At 42.4% G+C, this 23,694-nt stretch overlaps 1 protein-coding gene across 1 annotated transcript; it reads right to left on the bottom strand.

The window, feature by feature from the left end:
* Nucleotides 1–1,927: 1,927 nt before the first annotated feature.
* Nucleotides 1,928–23,511, bottom strand: LOC106577712 (uncharacterized). Its single transcript, XM_045700584.1, is given in 8 exon segments — nt 1,928–2,091; nt 3,740–4,058; nt 9,564–9,571; nt 12,794–12,817; nt 22,801–22,957; nt 22,959–23,109; nt 23,111–23,153; nt 23,478–23,511. Coding segments are annotated over 8 exon segments (900 nt in total).
* Nucleotides 23,512–23,694: the final 183 nt, after the last annotated feature.

Here is a 23,694-nt window from a genome sequence, read left to right as displayed (position 1 = left end):
TTCTCTGTATATATCAACGATATCGCTCTTGTTGCGGGTGATTCCCTGATCCACCTCTGTGCAGACAACACCATTCTGTACACATCTGGCCCTTCTCTGGACACAGTGTTAACAAACGTCCAAACAAGCTTCAATGCCATACAACACTTCTTCCGTGGCCTCCAACTGCTCTTACACGCAAGTAAAACTAAATGCATGCTTTTCAACCGATCGTTGCCTGCACCCGCCCGCTCGACTAGCATCACTACTCTGGACGGTTCTGACTTAGAATATGTGGACAACTACAAATACCTAGGTGTCTGGCTAGACTGTAAACTCTCCTTCCAGACTCATATTAAACATCTCAAATTCAAATTTAAATCTAGAATCAGCTTCCTATTTCGCAACAAAGCCTCCTTCATTCATGCCGCCAAACATAGCCTCCAACACTCTACTCAGCAAACTTGTTGTAGTCTATCACAGTGCCATCCATTTTGTCACCAAAGCCCCATATACTACCAACCACTGCGACCTGTATGCTCTCGTCAGCTGGCCCTCGCTACATATTCGTCGCCAGACCCACTGGCTCCAGGTCATCTATAAGTCTTTGCTAGGTTAACCTCCCTGCGCAAGGTGGGACACTTGCATGTTTTGTTCAATCAAGTTCATATTTATATCAAAAACCAGCTTTTTACATTAGCATGTGATGTTCAGAACTACCATACCCACCGCAAACTTCCTGTGAATTTACTTAATTACTCACGATTAACGTTTACAAAATACATAACAATTCTTTTAAGAATTATAGATACAGAACTCCTTAATGCAATCGCGGTGTCAGATTTTAAAATAGCTTTTCGGTGAAAGCACATTTTGCAATATTCTGAGTAGATAGCCCGGCCATCATTGACACCCACCAAGTTTGGCCCTCACCAAACTCAGATTTTCTATAAGAAAAATTGGATTACCTTTGCTGTATTTTCGATAGAGATGCAACAGAAGGAGAACAAATTGTCAGACAGGGCACTTCCTGTATGGAATCTTCTCAGGTTTTGGCCTGCCATATGAGTTCTGTTATACTCACAGACACCATTCAAACAGTTTTAGAAGCTTTAGAGTGTTTTCTATCCAGATCTACTAATTATATGCATATTCTAGTTTCTGGGCAGGAGTAATAACCAGATTTAATCGGGTACGTTTTTTATCCGGCCGTGAAAATACTGCCCCCTATCCCAAACAGGTTATACTCACAGACATCATTTAAATAGTTTTAGGAACTTCAGAGTGTTTTCTATCCAAATCTACTAATACTATGCATATCCTACCTTCTTAGCCTGAGTAGCAGGCAGTTTACTACGGGCACGCCTTTCATCTGGGCGTCAAAATACTGCCCCCTACCCAAGAGAGGTTAAAATAAAAAGCTTCTACCAGTTCGTGGTGAGTAATCGCTGTTCTAATGTCCAGAAGTTATTTTCGGTCAGAAAAGACGGTAACAGCAACATTATGAACAAAATAAGTAAAAAAATAAGTTATAAACAATAGAAAAAGAAAAAAATAACACAGTTGGTTAGGAGTACGTAAAACGTCAGCCATCCTCTCCGGCACCATTCTACATATATTGTAGGCAATGACAACGCATACCTCTGCACAGCAGAGATGTTTTCTTGGTCATCTATTAAATAACACAACCAAGGACAATGATGAAGATGACACAAAGAGCCAACGCTACACCCAGACAGTACACCAAGAGAACCTGGTCCTCCTTACAACCATCTGTGGAAATACAGATGGTTGTAAGGAGGACCAGGTTCTCTTGGTGTACTGTCTGGGTGTAGCGTTGGCTCTTTGTGTCATCTTCATCATTAGATTAGAATCAGGAAATTTTGTTAAACCAGACATACAATTTGTTCACAGCAACGTGAAAGTATGTTAGACATTTTCAGAAATGTCAGAAATATCGCTTATGGTCAATGTCCAGCTTGGTCCCATGCCCAAATACTATATCCCCACATGAGGACACAGCACAGTAGTAAGGCCCAGCATCAGAGAGGCTGAGGTTCCTCTTGGGGAGGTTGTAGACACAGCTCTGTGTCTCCATAGGTGTAAATGATTCTTAGACAGGATTCCCAACTTACATACAGATACAGTCTGTATTCATTGATGAATCAATGGTGTGTTTCTTTTAAAATGCTTCCGCTATCAAAGAGTTCTGATATTCATCTTCAAATGGTGTAAAGTCAGAGTTACTGGTTTGTATTTTTTCATCATTTTGGTTGGTTGCTGAGACTGGTGGCACATACAGTGCCTATAGAAAGTCTACACCAACATTGGATGACATTTTTATTGCGTAACAAAGTGGTATTAAAATTGATTTAATTGTAATTTGTACACAATTGTCAACGATGTACACAAAACACTAATGTGAAAGTGGAAGAAATTCAAACATAATATTACCTCATTCAAATAAGTCAATAAACGTAGGAAATAAAAACATGTTTATTGAAATATCACACAAGCATAAAGGCAGGTTACAGAGTTCCATGTTACAACCATTATCGTGAATTCAGACATTTGCTAAATCATTAAACATACAGTATTTTGTGCTACACTTCTTTTTACAAAAGCAAATGTATCCAGTCAGTCAACCTCAACCACTATTGCTGAGGATTTGAGAGTTCTGAAACCATCTAGTATCAGCGTTCACACTTCCTGATCAATTATACTCTGCATCTGAGTGATTATACATTGATAGTGGGAGAGTATGCCAATGCAGTGACAGTCTCTTCAGCTAGACCCAAATATTACATTTTACAACAAATGAGGAAAGTACAAAATAGCCAAGTCGCACGGACACAGTCAAGCTCAAAAAGGAGGTCAGTAGGGCTCAACTTAATATGATGCTGATTGGAGGACTGTCACATCCTGACTTGATGACTCACACCAGAGTAGATGGTTTCTTCCTCTCTCTGTTCTCTCCTCTGTTTCCTGGGCTTCCTATCAGTGAACTTTAGGCCAGCGTAGTTCAGGCCATCATCGTCACCGTGGAGCTATTGGGATGAAACACAGATTTACTCATTTCAGACTCTGGGTCAAATCTAGTGCTGTAATCTCGTGCTTTAACAAACTTCTCCAGACTCACTCTTGATACAGTACAATTGATCCTGCTAACCTGTTGTTCTGAAGTGTTGGCATGAGGATTCCCATAGTGGCTTTGTTGAAAAGGGGTCCCTACTAAAAGGCAAATGTAAAAACATTCAATATATTGGAAACCTTTTCTTCTTTACAAATAAAAACACATACTGCTGTGAATGTCATATTTTCTGCTTCAAAATGAAGTAGGCCAGAGAGGGAAGTGGTAAAAGGAGGGCGAGCCTTCATTCCTCTTTTTGATCTGTAACTATTATTACTATTACTATTAGTATGAAGACTTTTACTGTACCTGCACAGTGTTCACATCGTGACCTCTTCATTCTCACACAGAGGATAACGTTGACAATCACACTCAGAATCACAGTAGTTGTCAGGCAAGATATACTGATGCGGAAAAGAAGATTACTCTGATCGCGCAACATGTCTGAAACTTAAAAAACAAGGCTTGATTATTTTCTATTATTCTTTATTCCTCAGTGATTTTGGCATAACAATTAGATATACAATTTATATTTAAAATCTAATACGAATTGAAAGTCATGGAATTAAATATTGATATTTTCCACCATTTGAGAGAAAATGTTTGGTATTTTGGTTATGCACAGCTTACCTTCGATGTCCAGCTTGGTCCCGTTCCCAAACAGTATCTCCCCACATGAGGCCACAATACAGTAGTAAGTCCCAGCATCAGAGAGGCTGAGGTTCCTCTTGGGGAGGTTGTAGACACAGCTCTGTGTATGAGACTCAGCCTCAGGGCTCTTCTCACACTGATCACTCCTGTCTCCATGGGTATAAATGATTCCTGGATGGGATTCTCCTGAGCCATGTCTGAACCAATAGACACTGTGTTCTCCTGCACAGGTCTCAGTGTTTATTGTACAATTCAGTGTCACAGAGTCTCCTGGTTGGACTGACTCAGACACAGGTTGCTGGAGCACAGACATGCAGTTGGAACCTGAATTTGAAGAAAGTGCGTAAGATCATTGTGTGTACATTCTATTTTCCTGCTGGATACGTTAATTTAGCATTATATGAAGACACATCATTACAAACTTTTTCAAAAGCAACTTATATTACCTTTGACAATTAAAACAGTTCCTTCTCCAAATTTGAATTCACTCACTACCATAGCAACACAATAGTATGTAGCTGAGTCCCCTGACTCTGTCTTGGAGATGGTCAGGTTAAAGCTGTCAACTCCTCTCTTCACACTCAAACGTTTAGTCTCAGTAAAGTCTTTGTTAAAGTTGTTGTAATAAAAAATATTTTTAGTGTGATAATATGATGATGCCATGAGAAAATGCTTCTCTCCAACAGTTTGCTTGAACCAAGCGATTCTGACCATCAAATTAGATTGACAAAAGCAAGTGAGAGATACACTTTGTCCCAGTTGTGTAACCATCACAGGGTCTGGTTGGATTACATCCTTGTTAAGTGCACAACCTGTGAAGCAAACAAACTAAATAAATCAGACAAAGTTATAGTACAGAAATATACATTATTATCATTATGTAAATGTAATGTAAAAAATTATTCAGACTACATAGTCATCAAAATTGATTCAAAAGACTATGATATACAAAATAAAAGGAACCATATTAATATTTCTTAGTTACCAAAATTGGCATAAAACAAAAAGATTGTCCAATATATAATCATGTCCTTTCTGAACAGTATAGAGTGTGGGGTCTGACAACGGGGCACCTTTTATATGATGACACTCATTGGTTAATCATTATGAAGTAGGCGGAAACTCTGAACTGAGTGATATTATTGGCTGTCTGAACAGGCATAAAACATGTGATAAAAACTACAATCTAACATGTGCCCTGTAGCATACCATAGTTACAGCAGCCCTTCAAACGGTGTACTGTCAGAGTTACTGGTTTGTATTTTTTCATCATAGGAAGTGAACTCCGATGAGTTCGGTAACTTTTAAAAATAAAATAAAGATGCGATACTTTGATACCTCGTGCAAGTAAGTGGTAAGAATTAGGCAAGTCATTAAACTTAGGAAATAAAAATATGTTCATTGAAATATCACACAGGCATAAAGGCAGGTTCCAGAGGTCCATTTTACAACTATTATCATCAAAAGTAAAAGTTCAGATAAATGCCAAATTATTATATACATTTTGTGGTACACTTCTACAAAAACAAATGTATCCAGTCAGTCAACCTCAGCCACTATTGGTGAGGATTTGAGACTCATGAAACCATCCTAGCATCAGCTTTCACACTTGCTGAAAAATTATGCTCTGCATCTGAGTGTTTTTACAATTAAATGAGGCGAAGCTTGGCCCCTGCAATGGCATCCTACAGCAAGTTAGAAATGTATATAATCGCCAGGTCACACTGGAACTGTAACAGTCGTCGTAGGAAGTGGACCAAAATGCAGCGGGTACGTGACTGCTCATATTTATTTTATTACGAACACCACACAAAAACAAAAGACAGCTAACAGTTCTGCAGGCTAAACATAGCAGTGCACGAATACAACTTCCCACAAACAGACAGGTGAAACAGGGCTACCTAAGTATGACTCTCAATCAGCAACAACGATGTACAGCTGTTCCTGATTAAGAGCCATACCAGGCCAACACAAAGAAATACACAACATAGAAAACCATAGAAATACAAAACAAGAACATACCCAAAAACCCAGGAACACATAAATCAAACACCCCTCTTACATAAATACATCTCCCATTAAACCCCGAACCACATAAAGCAAATACCCCCTGCCAAGTCCTGACCAAACTACAATAACCAATAACCCCTTACACTGGTCAGGATGTGACAGGAACAGTCAAGATCAATGTGGAGTTCAGAGGAGGGGTGGGTCTTAACTTAGAATGATGCCTATTGGATGACTCTCACATGTCACATCCTGTCTCTATGACAGACCAGAGTAGATTTCTTCCTCTCTCTGTTCTTTCCTCTGTCTCCTGGGTATGGTACTCTTCTTGTCAGTGAACTTCATGCCAATATAGTTCAGGGCACCATTGTTCCGTGGAGCTATGAGGATGAAACACACACTCAGTTCAGATTCTAGGTCAAAACTAATACTGTACTCTTTTGCTTTAATACTCTTATCCAGTCTCACTCTTGATACAGCAATTCTGCTAACCTGTTGATCTGACGTGTTGGCATGAGGATTCCCATACTGGCTTTGAGGAGAAGGGGTCCCCACTAAAAGACAAATTACATAACATGCAAAATACTTGAAACCTCTTCTCAAAAGGCGTACTACCATGTCTTATTTTCTTCTGAATTAAGAAATGACATCAGAGTACCTGTAAATAGGTTGCTGTGTGTGTGAGGTGGTGCTAGTGGCATGAGAAGAGAAACAACTGTTCATCACTGCAGCATAAAGATGCCTGAATATGGCCTACATAAATACATTCAACTTCCTTTGTCTTGATTATTGTTAAACGCTTAATTTATCTTATCACAAGTAAGTAATTGTTAAATGAGTGTGTCAAAGAAGCAATGAACCTAATTCATTACAGTTACAGCTAACAAAGTTAGCAATTAAGGCTGTATCATTCATCCAGTTCCACTGTCTGATCCCAGAGTACATCATCTCATCCTACATGTTGCTTCTCTGTCTTCTAGACCTGTTCTTCTTGTTTCTCAGATTCAGAGCTACATAATGGAGACTGTCTGCATCTTGGGCCTCTGAAGAACAATTATATAATGGAGGAGAATTTTACTATATGTTTTTATTGTAACCCCTTTCACACTTATTTATATGGTAATACAACATCAGGAATTCTATTTACCGCTGCATCTGAAGAAGAGACTGCTTGACCTCTTGTCTGAGAGACAGGTCCTGAAAAGAAAGACTGAAAATATAAAGATACAACTGCTTCTTCCATTACAGATACATCTGGTGATATCAAAGAAGAGCAACTTCTATGAAGGATTATACCTGTTACATACATCATTCATTTTTTTATATGGACTTCACTTACCTCTACACTGCAGACACTTTCTCTTGTTCATCTTGTACATGATGCTACCAAGGACAATGATCAGGATAAATGAGAGACCCAATGCTGCACTTAGGCAGTACACCAAGAGAATAGGTTCTGCGCCATTGTTTGGGAAAATGATTGCACAATTTCTTATGTGATCTAAATAACTAGTACTATGTACAGTTTTACACAGTAGATTATACAATAGATATAAACAAAAATGTAAGTTGTTTCACCTGCACTTGATCTTCAACTTGGTCCCATTTCCAACAGTATCTGCCCTCATAAGACCACAGCAAAGTAATAAGTCCCAGCATCAGAGAGGCTAAGGTTCCTCTTGGGGAGGTTGTAGACACAACTCTGTGTAGGAGACCCAGCCTCAGGGCTCTTCTCACACTGATCACTCCTGTCTCCATGGGTGTAAATGATTCCTGAGTGGGATTCTTCTGAGCCATGTCTGAACCAATAGACACTGTGTTCTCCTGCACAGGTCTCAGTGTATATTCTACAGTTCAGAGTCACAGATTCTCCTGGCTGGACTGACTCAGACATAGACTGCTATACAACAATTATGTTTCTGGATGCTGAACCTGATAAAAAGGTTTTCATGTCAGTAATGTTTGCTATTTTGTGTGCTAACTGAACATTTGTTGAAAACTTAAGCTGCAGCAATTTCTGATTTTGCAAATACCTCAAATTTTATTAAGACATTGTAAGTATATCCAAAACGTAAAGTGCAAAAATGATTATAGATTATAGTTGCAGAACATTAGTTTCAATTTGTTTGCTCTCTACATTCAGATTGTGTACCTTTAATAATGAGAATGTCTCCATCTCCAAATTCCACCTTGCTGGAATAAGAACTCCCTCATTAATATGTTGCTGAATCTGAGAGCTGCATGTCTGAGATCATTAGTTGTTTTATTCCTCTGCCAATTTGCACTGAGAAGCGAGGGTTGTCTTTAACCTCTATGGGCTAGGCGGGACGAATTCGTCCCACCTACGTAACAGCCAGTCTAATCCAGTGGCGCGATTTTTGAATCGTTTGAAATACTATTACTTCAATTTCTCAAACATATGACTATTTTACAGCTATTTAAAGACAAGACTCTCGTTTATCTAACCACACTGTCCGATTTCAAAAAGGCTTTACAACGAAAGCAAAACATTAGATTATGTCAGGAGAGTGCCCAGCCAGAAATAATCAGACACCCATTTTTCAAGCTAGCATATAATGTCACCAAAAACCCAAACCACAGCTAAATGCAGCACTAACCTTTTATGATCTTCATCAGATGACACACCTAGGACATTATGTTATACAATACATGCATGTCTGTTCAATCAAGTTCATATTTATATCAAAAAACAGCTTTTTACATTAGCATGTGACGTTCAGAAAAAGCATACCCCCCGCAAACTTCCGGGGAATTTACTAACAGTTTGCTAAATTACTCAAGATAAACGTTCACAAAAAGCATAACAATTATTTTAAGAATTATAGATACATTACTCCTCTATGCACTCGATATGTCCGATTTTAAAATAGCTTTTCGGATGAAGCACATTTTGCAATATTCTAAGTACATAGCCCAGCCATCACGGCTAGCTATTTAGACACCCGGCAAGATTAGCCTTCACCATAATAACATTTCCTATAAGAAAAATGTTCTTACCTTTCCTGTTCTTCGTCAGAATGCACTCCCAGGACTTCTACTTCAATAACAAATGTAGGTTTGGTCCCAAATAATCCATAGTTATATCCAAATAGCGTCGTTTTGTTCGTGCGTTCTAGACACTATACGAATGGTAATCCACGGTCGTGCGCATGGCGCATGGCGTGACAAAAAATGTCTAAATATTCCATTACCGTACTTCGAAGCATGTCAACCACTGTTTAAAACCAATTTTTATGCCATTTATCTCGTAGAAAAGCGATAATATTCCGACCGGGAATCTGCAATAAACTAAACAGCCGAATTAAAATACTCCACGGGGGCTAATCGCGCACGCGCCTCATTCCATTGTCACCTAATGGGACACTTGGATAAGGTGATAATCTGTTTCAGCCTGAGGCTGCCTCGTCAACCTTCATGATTTTCCCGGGTCCTGAGAGCCTATTGGAGCCCTGGGAATTGTCACGTTACAGCTAAGATCCTTACTCTTCAATAAACAGATGCAAGACGCACGACTCCTTGTCAAACAGGCCACTTCCTGCATGAAACCTTGTCAGGTTTTTGCCTGCCATAGGAGTTCTGTTATACTCACAGACACCATTCAAACAGTTTTAGAAACTTTAGGGTGTTTTCTATCAAAACCTTTTTTCCAAAATTCTCAATACTGCCCCCTAGCCCAAACAGGTTAAAATCATTGAGGACGCAAGGCGCATGACTGAGGATTGTACCGCAGCTGGAATACACACAAAGACAAGCATGAATTGTATCAATTAAGTACCTGGGTGTCTTATGTTGGGTTGTAATTTGAAATTCTTGCTACACCAGAAGGTAATGGTTATATGTAGGAGGCACCAGAAGGTAATGGTTATATGTAGGAGGCACCAGAAGGTAATGGTTATAGGTAGGAGGCACCAGAAGGTAATGGTTATATGTAGGAGGCACCAGAAGGTAATGGTTATATGTAGGAGGCACTAGAAGGTAATGGTTATATGTAGGAGGAATGTATATGGTGCGGTCAATTGAGGGTAGATAAGTGACATGGGCCTGAAAAGTTACTAAGTAAGGGAAAAGGCAATCAAATGGTTGCGGTCACTGATAAGGGTGGATAGCTGTGGATTAGTGAAGAATGTGGACCGAGGTCAGGTCAGGTCACATGAAGAGAGAAGTAACAGTTTATTACCAACATCACAACTTCCTGCCTAGCAACAAAGATGTGGTGTTTAGAGAAAAAGATGAGACTCCACCTAAAGGGGGGTATAAATACTTGTGCTGGTGGAAACATGTCTTTGTCTTTGCAGCTGTTTGACCCACTGGGTGAATAATCTTGGTCAGTGTTACTTTCACTATTATTCACAGAAACATGAAGTGTAACACCTGAGAGTTTAGTAGGAGTCAGGGTTTGTACCTGGGTGGGTAGGGCTCTTGGCTGTAGCCTGGATACACCTTCTACTCTACACTCTGTAAACTAATGATTACAGTTAAAAAAAGTATAAAACCTATGATCTTGTAAGTGATAAGATACTGTGTTAGTCTACATGGCATGCAGTATGTCAGTAGAGCTGTGTTTCTAATTGTGATGGGCGTGAACAACGACTAAAGAGAGTAACTGACTGACACCACATAGACATCCTTCTGGAACCACATAGTGAGTGAAAGGCCAACCAGGCCTATACAAAGCAAAGAGACGGCCTTGTCTTGAGCTCAGAACAGATCAAAGTGTTCAGGTACATGTGAACAGCTCAATGAGTGCATGATGTGAGGGTGTGTTTAGCATGGAAACGGTAGGTTGTCTCTGCAGAAACCCTCTTGACAAACATTCATACAGGCACACTTTATGCACAAAACCCAAGAGATGGAAGACGTTTTTTTCCATATCAGTTAACCTCTTACATCTAGACGTTCCGCTAGCGGAACACCTGCTCCAATATCCAATGATAGAGCGTGGCGCGAATTACAAATTCCTCAAAAATACAAAAACTTCAATTTTTCAAACATATGACTATTTCACAGCATTTTAAAGACAAGACTCTCCTTTATCTAACCACACTGTTCGATTTCAAAAAGGCTTTACAGCGAAAGCAAAACATTAGATTATGTCAGCAGAGTACCAAGCCAGAAATAATCAGACACCTATTTTTCAAGCTAGCATATAATGTCACAAAAAACAAAACCACAGCTAAATGCAGCACTAACCTTTGATGATCTTCATCAGATGACACACCTAGGACATTATTTTATACAATACATGCATGTTTTGTTCAATCAAGTTCATATTTATATCAAAAACCAGCTTTTTACATTAGCATGTGACGTTCAGAACTAGCATACCCCCCACAAACTTCCGGTGAATTTACTAAATTACTCACGATAAACGTTCAAAAAAACATAACAATTATTTTAAGAATTATAGATACAGAACTCCTTTGTGCAATCGAGGTGTCCGATTTTAAAATAACTTTTCGGTGAAAGCACATTTTGCAATATTCTGAGTAGATAGCCCAGCCATCACGGCTAGCTATTTAGACACCCACCAAGTTTAGCCCTGACCAAACTCCGATTTACTATTACAAAAGTTTGATTACCTTTGGTGTTCTTCGTCAGAATGCACTCCCAGGACTGCTACTTCAATAACAAATATTGGTTTGGTTCAAAATAATCCATAGTTATGTTCAAACAGCGGCGTTTTGTTCGTGCGTTCAAGACACTATCCGAAGTGTAAATAAGGGTCACGAGCATGGCGCATTTCGTGACAAAAGATTTCTAAATATTCCATTACCGTACTTCGAAGCATGTCAACCGCTGTTTAAAATCCATTTTTATGCCATTTTTCTCGTAAAAAAGCGATAATATTCCGACCGGGAATCTGCGTTTAGGTAAACAGACGAAAGAAAACAAAGCATGGGGTCGACGCTGGCACGAGCCTGAGTCTCACAGTACTGTGACCAGCCACTACCCAAACGCGCTACTTTTTTTCAGCCAGAGCCTGCAAAGCCACGATTCAGCTTTTTGCCGCCTTCTGAGAGCCCATGGGAGCCGTAGGAAGTGTCACGTAACAGCAGAGATCCTCTGTAATGGATAGAGATAATCAAGAAGGGCAAGAAATTGTCAGACAGGGCACTTCCTGCATGGAATCTTCTCAGGTTTTGGCCTGCCAAATGAGTTCTGTTATACTCACAGACACCATTCAAACAGTTGTAGAAACTTTGGAGTATTTTCTATCCAAAGCTAATAATTATATGCATATTCTAGTTTCTGGGCAGGAGTAATAATCAGATTAAATCGGGTACGTTTTTTATCCGGCTGTGAAAATACTGCCCCCTAGCCATAACAGGTTAAATAGATATTTATTAATGCAAAAAGAAGATGCGTTCTGTACACAGGAATTTCAGTTCAATCAATTAACACATACAGCGTAAGCAAGGATGCTGATGATCAATTTAATTAAAAGTCGCAGGCTAATATTTTTCAAATGCACCACGAGCAACAAAGCAATCTCAATAAATCATAATTTGTAATGCATAGCGATGATACAGTATTTCCTACTTTATTCTATTGACACTGGTCTCAGCTTTATTTATTTCCTGGTGATGTAGACGATGATTAAGATGATCAGATAGCAGAGAAGAATTCCAGTTCTTGTGATGGAGAAAAGACCAGGATTCTCATCTGAGGATCAACATCACATAGGCTGACCAGGTGAAAGCTGTGATCCCTTATTGATGTCACTTGCTAATAAATCCACTTCAATCAGGGTAGATGAAGGGGAGGAGACAGGTTAAATAAGGATTCTTAAACCTTGAGACAACTGAGACATGGATTGTGTGATTCAGAGGGTGAATGGGAAAAACAAAAGATGTATGTTCTTTGAATGGGGTATGGTAGTAGGTGTCAGGCGCATCGGTTTGTGTCAAGAACTGCAATGCTGCTGGGTTTTTCATGTCTAACAGTTTCCTGTGTGTATCAAGAATGGTCCACCACCCAAAGGACATCCAGCCAACTTGACACAACTGTGGTAAAAATTGGAGTCAACATCTGCCAGCATCCCTGTGGAGGCTTTCGACACCTTGTAGAGTCCATGCACAGATGAATTGATGCTGTTCTGAGGGCCAAAACGGTGTGGGGGGTGCAACTCAATATTAGGAAGGTGTTCCCAATATTTGGAATACTCAGTGTATATCGTATCACTCCACTATATTGCTGTGGGCATTAGTTGATACCGCAAATCAATATTTGACCAAAAGTATGTGGACACCTGCTTGTCGAACATCTCATTCCAAAATCATGGGCATTAATATGGAGTTGGTTTGCTGCTATAACAGCCTCCACTCTTCTGTGAAGGCTTTCCACTAGATGTTTGGAAATTGGTACGGGGACATGATTCCATTCAGCCACAAGAGCATTCGCGAGGTTGGGCACTGATGTTGGGCGATTAGGCCTGGCTCGCAGTCAACGTTAAAATTCATCCCAAAGGTGTTCGATGGGGTTGAGGTCAGGACTCTGGGCAGGGCAGTCAAGTTCTTCCACAATGATCTCGACAAAAATGTTCTGTATGGACCTCGCTTTGTGCACATTGGGGCGGCAGCGTAGCCTAGTGGTTAGAGCGTTGGACTAGTAACTGAAAGGTTGCAAGATTGAATCCCTGAGCTGACAAGGTACACATCTGTTGTTCTGCCCATGAACAAGGAAGTTAACCCACTGTTCCTAGGCCGTCATTGAAAATAAGAATTTGTTCATAACTGACTTGCCTAGTTAAATAAAGGTAAAATAAAATTGTCATGCTGAAAAAGAAAAGGGCCTTCCACAAACTGTTGCCACAAAGTTGGAAGCACAAAATCCTCTAGAATGTCATTGTATGATGTAGCTTTAAGATTTCCCTTCAATAGAACTAAGGGGCCTAGCCCGAACCATGAAAAACAGCCCCAGACCATTATTCCTCCCCCACAAAACATTACAGTTTGCACTATGATTTGGGGCAGGTAGCGTTTTTCTGACATTCGCCAAACACAGATTCGTCTGGTGGACTGCTGGATAGTGAAGCGTGATTAATCACTCCAGAGAACGGCATCGAGCTTTACACCACTCCAGCTGTCACTTGGCATTGGGCATGGTGATCTTAGGCTTGTGTGCTACTGGTCGGCCATGGAAACCCATTTCATGATGGTCCTGACGAACAGTTCTTGTGCTGACGTCGGGTGCTGACATTACTTCCTGAGCCATTTTGGAACTCGGTAGGGAGTGTTGCAACCGAAGACAAAATATTTGTATGCGCTATGATCTTCAGCACTCAGTGGTCCCGTTCTGTGAGCTTGTGGGGCCTATCATTTCTCGGCTGACTCATTGTTGCTCCTAGATGTTTCAACCTCACAATAACAGCACTTATAGTTGATCTGGGCAGCTCTGCCAATGTTTGTCTATGGAGATTGCATGGTGGTGTGCTAGATTTTATACACCTGTCAGCAACATGTACGGCTGAAACAGCCAAATCCACTAATTTGAAGGGGTGTTCACATACTTTTGTATATATAGAGTATGTACAAGGTTGAAAATGAGTGGGGTAAACACCTACACAATGAAACAAGTACATTTTATGTCAGTCTTACATTCCTAGTATATCATTCACAGAAACATTCACTAAGTATAACACCTGAGAGTGCGTGCCTGATTGGACACCCCAGAAAACCAACTAATGTGAAACACTTTATCTAGTCTGTTTTAGTCTCTTTTTTACCTTTATTTAACCAGGTAGGCTAGTTGAGAACAAGTTCTCATTTACAATTGCGACTTGGCCAAGATAAAGCACAGCAGTTCGACACACACAACAACACAGAGTTACACATGGAATAAACAAACATACAGTCAATAATGCAGTAGAAAAAATTAAAATCTATATACAGTGAGTGCAAATGAGGTAAGATAAGGTCGGTAAGGCAATAAATGGGCCATGGTGGAGAAGTAACAACAATATTGCAATTAGACACCAGAATGGTAGATGTGCAAAAGATGAACGTGCAAGTAAAGATACTGGGGTACAAAGGAGCAAGATAAATAAAAAAATACAGTATGGGATGAGGTAGTTGGATGGGCTGTTTACAGATGTGCTATGTACAGGTGCAGTGATCTGTGAGCTGCTATGAAAGCTGGTGCTTAAAGCTAGTGAGGGAGATATGGGTCTCCAGCTTCAGTGATTTTTGCAGTTCGTTCCAGTCATTGGCAGAAGAGAACTGGAAGGAAAGGCAGACAAAGAAGGAATTGGCTTTAGGGGTGACCAGTGAGATATACCTGCTGGAGTACGTGCTACGGGTGGGTGCTGCTATGGTGACCAGTGAGCTGAGATAAGGCGGGGCTTTACCTAGCAGAGACTTTTAGATGACCTGGAGCCAATGGGTTTGGCGACGAGTATGAAGCGATGGCCAGCTGAGCGTACAGGTCGCAGTGGTGGGTAATATATGGGGCTTTGGTGACAAAACGGATGGCACTGTGATAGACTGCATCCAATTTGTTGAGTAGTGTTGGAGGCTATTTTATAGATGACATCGCCGAAGTCGAGGATTGGTAGGATGGTCAGTTTTACGAGGGTATGTTTGGCAGCATGTGTGAAGGATTCTTTGTTGCGAAATAGGAAGATGCTTAATGTGAGTCTGGAAGGAGAGTTTACAGTCTAGCCAGACACCTAGGTATGTGTAGTTGTCCACATATTCTAAATCAGAACCATCCAGAGTAGTGATGCTGGACGGGTGGGCAGGTGTGGGCAGTGATCGGTTCAAGAAGTCTGTATTTGTCTGTGGTTAGTGTGGTTCTAAAATGAATCTATCAGAAGGAGGATCCTCCTCCTCCTCTATTGGTCTCATTCTGACAGAGGAAACTGCAGTAGTTTTTGTGCTTCACAAGACATGTCTGTTTGAGAATGTACTGAACGTTCTCACATGCCGTTAGCACCAAATGGCCCCTCCCCCCTGGACCACAAGTTAGAATAGATGGTGCTGTACCACACATGAGGTGCTTAACTCAGAGGGTTCAAATAGGGTTAATTGGCAGTTATTTGTGGTTTGTAACTGATTTCAGATAACTAAAAATATATTACAGTCAATTTGATGAAAAGCTGTTTTGTTGTGGCTGTAAGCTATCATGGGCAACATGAACAACAAGTAAAGACAGTGAGAACAACAGTGACACCACATAGACATCCTGCTGAAAACCACATAGAGACACAGAGACACATAGAGCAGGTAGGAAGGTCCTGTGTGCACAAAGCCAGCAGGCCTACCTGACCAAAGCGTAGATTCTCTTCTTCGGCTTACAGAAGAATGCAGAGTACCTGTGAATTTGTTCACTGTGTGGGGGTGGGTGTTAGTGACATGCTATCAACAGAACTAAAAGAGGACAACACATTGCAGAGAGAGGACATGAATGAATAGGTTGTCTCACATACCTATTCAACAACTCCTGGAACTCAATACAAAACTTCACACAAAGACGAGTCATTGTCTTCATCATATAGAGATCATTCTGCGACCCATTTTATTTTGATTGATTGCGTGGCTCCTCCTGGTATCTAATCTACACTTTATAGTATCTTACTTGATGTTAGTAGTAATGATCCAGTGATGATGATTACCTAGCCTGTTTGATGCATGTGACGCTATGATTCTGAAATTGATTTATAACATGATACAGATGTCTAATATGTAAGTAATAAATGTATCCCTGTATCCTTGTATCCTAAATTACCTTGTTGTAGAATCTTAACATCCACACATTGTCTTTGTTGGGCCTATATTGAGAGATATTATGACTACACACATCAACTATCACAGGAAAGTCCATTTTCTACGATTCTTTATCAAATTAGTGAACAATTTGAACATTTTCACAACTTTTAAAAGTTGCTGCGACTCTACTGGTGAAGCAGTCACATAATCAAATCAAGTTGTATTTATCACATGCACTGAATACAACAGCTGTAGACCTTACTGTGAAATGCTTACTTACAAGCCCTTAACCAACAATGCCGTATTAAAAAGAAAAATAACACACTATAAAATAACAATAATGAGTCTATATACAGGGTGTACCGGTACAGAGTCTTTGTGCGGGGTACAGGTTAGTCGAGGTAATTTGTAGATTTAGGTTTGGGTAAAGTGACCATGTATAAATAATAAACAGCGAGTATCAGCAGTGGGGGGGGGGTTGGGGGGATTTGATTAATTGTTCAGCAGTCTTATGGCTTGGGGTAGAAGAAGTTAAGAAGTATTTTGGACCTAGACTCTGTTACTTCTTGCCGTGCAGTAGCAGAGAGAACACTGACTTGGGTGACTGGAGTCTTTTTATATAGGTCGTGGATGGCAGGAAGCTTAGCCCCAGTGATGAACTGGGCCGTACGCACTACCCTCTGCAGCGCCATTATGATCGGATGTCGAGCAGTTGCCATACCAGGCGGTGATGCAACCGTTCAAGATGCTCTCGATGGTGCAACTGTAGAACGTTTTGAGGATTTGGGAACCCATGCCAAATCTTTTCAGTCTCCTGAGGGGGTGTTATCGTGCCATTATCACACATTTCTTGGTGTTCTTGGACCATGAAAGCTTCTTGGTGATGTGGACACCAAGGAACTTGAAACTCTCGACCGGCTCCACCACAGCCTTGTCGATGTGAATGGGGGCGTGTTCTGCCCTACTTTTCCTGTAGTCCATGATCATCTCCTTTGTCTTGCTGACGTTGAGGGAGAGGTTGTTGTCCTGGGACCACACTGCCAGGTTTCTGATCTCCTCCCTATAGGCTGTCTCATCGTTGTCGGTGATCAGGCCTACCACTGTTGTGTCGTCAGCAAACAATGATGGTATTGGAGTCATGGTTGGCCACGCAGTCATGGGTGAACAGGGAGTACAGGAGGGGACTAAGCACACACACCTGAGGGGCCCCTGTGTTGAGGATCTGCATAGCAGACATGTTGTTGCCTACCCTTACCACCTGGGGGCAGCACGTCAGGAAGTCCAGGATCCAGTTGCATAGGGAGGAGTTTAGTCCCAGGGTCCTTAGCTTAGTGATGAGCTTTGTGGGAACTATGGTGTTGAATGCTGAGCTGTAGTCAATGAACAGCATTCTCACATAGGTGTTCCTTTTATCCAGGTAGGGAAGCGGAGTGTGCTTGAGATTGCGTCATCTGTGGATCTGTTGGTCGGTACGCCAATTGGAGTGGATCTAGAATTTCCAAGATTATGATGTTGATGTGAGCCATGATCAGCCTTTCAAAGCACTTCATGGCTACTGATGTGAGTGCTACGGTGAGGTAGTCGTTTTGGCAGGTTACCTTAGCTTTCTTGGGCACAGGGTCTATGGTTGTCTGCTTGAAACATGTAGGTACTACAGACACGGTCAGGGAGAGGTTGAAAATGTCAGTGAAGACACTTGCCAGTTGGTCCGCACGTGCTCTGAGTACACATCTTGGTAATCCGTCTGGCACTGCAGCATATTGAATGTTGACCAATGGAGAGCGTGATCACACAGTCATCCGGAACAGCTGGTGCTCTCATACATGATTCAGTGTTGCTTGCCTCAAAGGGAGCATAAAAGGCATTTAGCCCGTTTGGTAGGTTTGCATCACTGGGCAGCTCGCTACAGAGCATCAGAGCCGGTGTAGTAGGATTTAATCTTCGTCCTTTATTGATGCTTTGCCTGTTTTATGGTTCGTCTGAGGGCATAACGGGATTTCTTATAAGCGACCGGATTAGTGTCCCGCTCCTAGAAAGTGGCAGCTCTTTAGCTTGTTGCGGATGTTTCCTGTAATCCATTGCTTCTGATTGGGATATGTACGTACGGTTACTGTGGGGACATCGTTGACGATGCACGTATTGATGAAGCCGGTAACTGAGGTGATATACTAATCACTGTCATTGGATGAATGCCTGAACATTTTTGGTCTGTGCTAGCAAAACAGTCCTGTAGCGTAGCATCCGCGTCATCTGACCAGTCACTGGCACTTCCTGCTTTAGTTTGTGCTTTTAAGCAGGAATCAGGAGGATAGAATTACGGTCAGATTTGCCAAATGGAGGGTGAGGGAGAGCTTTGTACGCTTTTCTGCGTGTGGAGTTAACCTCTATGGGCTAGGTGGGACGCTTGCGCCTACGTAACAGCCACTGGCAGCCTGTGGCGCGATTTTCAAAACGTTAAAAATCCTATTACTTCAATTTCTCAAACATATGACTATTTTACAGCTATTTAAAGACAAGACTCTCGTTAATCTAACCACACTGTCCGATTTCAAAAAGGCTTTACAACGAAAGCAAAACATTAGATTATGTCAGCAGAGTACCAAGCCAGAAATAATCAGACACCCATTTTTCAAGCCAGCATATAATGTCACCAAAACCCAGAAGACAGCTAAATGCAGCACTCACCTTTGATGATCTTCATCAGATGACAACCCTAGGACATTATGTTATACAATACATGCATGTTTTGTTCAATCAAGTTCATATTTATATCAAAAACCAGCTTTTTACATTAGCATGTGACGTTCAGAACTAGCATACCCCCGCAAACTTCCGGGAATTTGCTAACATTTTACTAAATTACTCACGATAAACGTTCACAAAAAGCATAACAATTATTTTAAGAATTATAGATACAGACCTCCTCTATGCACTCGATATGTCCGATTTTAAAATAGCTTTTTGGTGAAAGCACATTTTGCAATATTCTAAGTACATAGCCCAGGCATCACGGGCTCGCTATTTAGACACCCGGCAAGTTTAGCACTCACCATAATCATATTTACTGTTATAAAAGTTTGATTACCTTTTGTTGTCTTCGTCAGAATGCACTCCCAGGACGTCTACTTCAATAACAAATGTTGGTTTGGTCCAAAATAATCCATCGTTATATCCGAATAGCGGCGTTTTGTTCGTGCGTTCCAGACACTATCCGAAATGGTAAAGAAGTGTCGCGCGCATGGCGCAATTCGTGACAATAAAATTAGAAATATTCCATTACTGTACTTCGAAGCATGTCAACCGCTGTTTAAAATCAATTTTTACGCCATTTTTCTCGTAGAAAAGCGATAATATTCCGACAGGGAATCTCCTTTTCGGCAAACAGAGGAAAAAATCACAAAGGCAGGGGCGGTCGGGTCACGCGCATAAGCCCAGAGTCCCTTGATCGGCCACTTGAGAAAGGCGATAATGTGTTTCAGCCTGGGGCTGGAATGACGACATTCTGTTTTTTCCCGGGCTCTGAGCGCCTATGGACGACGTGGGAAGTGTCACGTTAGAGCAGAGATCCTTAGTAAAAGATAGAGATGGAAAAGAAGTTCAAGAAATGGTCAGACAGGCCACTTCCTGTAAAGGAATCTCTCAGGTTTTGACCTGTCATTTGAGTTCTGTTATACTCACAGACACCATTCAAACAGTTTTAGAAACGTTAGGGTGTTTTCTATCCATATGTAATAAGTATATGCATATTCTAGTTACTGGGTAGGAGTGGTAACCAGATTAAATCGGGTATGTTTTTTATCCAGCCGTGTCAATACTGCCCCCTAGCCCTAACAGGTTAAAGCTTTGAAGGCATGGCGACATTGGCTTGAGGGGGCTAAACACCCTTTTCTCATCTGGACTGACCACCGCAATCTGGAGTACATCCGGGCAGCGAGGAGACTGAATCCTCATCGGGCAAGGTGGGCCATGTTCTTTACCCATTTTGTGTTTACCCTGTCCTAGAGACCAGGTTCCCAGAATATGAAGGCAGACACACTGTCCCGGCTGTATGACACAGAGGAGCGGCCCATGGATCAGACTCCCGGCCTCCTGGGCCCACACGTCACCCTCCTCTGGTCATGCAGGGATCGGTCGGACGGTGCGCTGTCTGACTGGGAAGAACTGGTGGCCCACTTTGGCTAAGGACGTGAGGGTTTATGTTTCCTCCTACTCGGTGTGCGCCCAGTGTAAGGCTCCTAGGCACCTGCCCAGAGGTAAGTTACAACCCTTACTCGTTCCACAATGGCCGTTGTCGCACCTGTCGGTAGATTTCCTGACCGATCTTCCTCCCTCACGGGGTAACACCGCGATCCTGGTTGTTGTGCATCGTTTTTCTAAGTCTTGTCGTCTCCTCCCTTTGCCCGGTCTCCCTACGGCCCTACAGACTGCGGAGGCTTTGTTTACACACGTCTTCTGGCACTACAGGGTGCCTGAGGATATAGTGTCTGATCGGGGTCCCCAGTTCACATCGAGGGTCTGGAAGGCGTTCATGGAACATCTGGGGGTCTCGGTCAGCCTCACCTCAGGTTTTCACCCCGAGTGTAACAGGCAGGTGGCGAGGGGAACCAGGATGTGGGTAGGTCTCTGAGGCCCTATTGCCAGGACCGGCCGGGGGAGTGGGCAGCATTCTTTCCCTGGGCAGAGATGGCCCAGAACTCGCTCCGCCACTCCTCCACTATCCTCACCCCTTTCCAGTGTGTATTGGGGTATTAGCCGGTTCTGGCTCCTTGGCATCAGAGTCAGACCGAGGCTCCTGCGGTGGACGACTGGTTCCGGCACGCGGAGGAAACATGGGACGCCGCCCATGTCCACCTTTAGCGCGCCATGCTGCGGCAGAAAGTGGGTGCAGATCGTCACCACAGTGAGGCCCCGGTGTTCGCACCGGGGGACTGGGTCTGGCTCACGACCCGCAACCTGCCCCTCCGCCTGCCCTGCCGGAAGCTGGGCCCGCGGTTTGTGGGGCCATTCAAAGTCCTGAGGAGAGTGAACGAGGTGTGTTACAGGTTACAGCTTCCCCCCGATTACCGTATTAACCCCTAGTTCCATGTGTCTCTCCTCAGGCTGGTGGTGGTTGGTCCGCTCCAGGAATCTGAGGTACGGGAGGTTCCTCTATCCCCTCTGGACATCGAGGGGGCCCCAGCGTACTCCGTTCGTTCCATCCTGGATTCGATGCGTCGGTCGGGGGGCCTTCAGTACCTCGTGGAGTGGGAGGGGTACGGTCCAGAGGAGAGTTGCTGGGTGCCGGTGGCGGATGTGTTGGACCCTGAATTGCTGCGGGAGTTCCACTGTCGACGACCGGATTGCCCTGCGCCTCGCCCTCCGGGTCGTCCCCGAGGCCGGTGTCGGTGAGCCGCTGGAGACGCGCATCAAGGGGGGGGGGGGGTTACTGTCACGACTTCCACCAAAGTCGGCTCCTCTCCTTGTTTGGGCGGCGTGATGCGCCAGACTGGTTTTTCCCCCAGGTATCGTATTTTTTACCCATTGTATGTATTTGTCATAATTTGTATATTTGTGAGTGTTTTCGCGCTTATTGACTTTTACTTGTGGCTGGAGGATTTTGGACGCAGTTGTGTCTGTCTTTTGTGCTTTTGCCACTTCGTAACAGTAGCGCACAAACCTTGACACCCTTATTGATTTCACCTGTTAAATCCACTTCAATCGAAGTAGATGAAGCGGAGGAGACAGGTTAAAGAAGTATTTTTATGCCTTGAAACATGGATTGTGTGTGTGTGCCATTCAGAGGGTGAATGGACAAGACAAAAGATGTAAGGGCCTCTGAATGGGGTATGGTAGTAGGTGCCAGGCACATCTGTTTGAGTGTGTCAAGAACGGCAACGTTGCTGGGTTTTTCATGCTCAACAGTTTCCCGTGTGTATCAAGAACGGTCCACCACCCAAAGGACATCCAGCCAACTTGACACAACTGTGGGAATCATTGGAGTCAACATGGGCCAGCATCCCTGTGGAAAGCTTTCCACACATTTTTTTTTTTTATATAACCTTTATTTAGCTAGGCAAGTCAGGTACGAACAAATTCTTATTTACAATACGGCCTACACCTTCCATCCCGGACGACGCTTGGCCAATTGTGCACCGCCCTATGGGACTCCCAATCATACATGCTGGAATCAAACCAGGGTGTTTGTAGTGACACCTCAAACACTGAGATGCAGTGCGTTAGACCGCTGCGCCACTCTTCTGAAGGCAAAAGTGGGTGTAACTCAATATTAGAAAGATGTTCCTATTGTTTTGTATATATGTTACTTACCCCCATGCATCAGAAACACACCCTTCCTGAAGATCATGGCATCACAATCGCGTGCAGCACAGTAATACATCCTCATATCTGATGGTCTAGCATCTGAAATAGTCAGCACATAACTGGTTCCACTCTTCATTTTTGTTAACTGGGCGTTGTTGTTAATGAAACTCTCCAAAGAACGTTGCAGTGTTGGAGAGAGTGTAAAGAGACAGCATCAATACTGGGGCTTGTCCTATTATTATCTTGATCCAGTTGTAGTAGTTGCCATCTTGTTCTGACATGAGGCATTCCAAATTAACTCTGTGTCCAGGCAGGAGTCTTCAGGACATGAGACTGAATCACGGCACCAAGAGACAAAGCTGAAAAATATAAAAATGTATATTAAAATAATTCTCATATAATTCTTGCTCATGCATGTACTGTAAGAACTCTGTGAGGAACAAAATGTATCTCAATCTTAAATATGCACGATATAGTCCAAATAGTATAACACCTTACCTGCTCAAATTAATAGAGTTGGGGAACAGTGGGTTAACTGCCTTGTTCAGGGGCAGAAGGACAGATTTTTACCTTGTCAGCTCAGAGATTCGATCTAGCAACCTTTCAGTTACTGGCCCAATGCTCTAACCACTTGGCTACCTGCCATCGATTGAAGTTAAATGAAATAGAATAGTAATATTTACTTGTCCATTTCTCCATTACGTCCTTGAAGTCCATTATGAATAGACCTATGTGTGGTCTTCAACTGTAATATGTTGTCGTATTAGAGTTTGACTGAAACTCGTGTGAATAAAATGTCCTATGGTTTGTTCTTCATGGTCTAACTGACATTAGAAAGATGACAAGAGCATCAACCACAGTGTGATACGGTGACAGGAACTACAAGTCTGGAGCCAGAGA

The sequence above is a fragment of the Salmo salar genome, chromosome ssa18 (genome assembly GCF_905237065.1).
Source record: "Salmo salar chromosome ssa18, Ssal_v3.1, whole genome shotgun sequence".
Classification (NCBI taxonomy): domain Eukaryota; kingdom Metazoa; phylum Chordata; class Actinopteri; order Salmoniformes; family Salmonidae; genus Salmo; species Salmo salar.
This window is presented reverse-complemented; position numbering and strand designations above follow the sequence as displayed.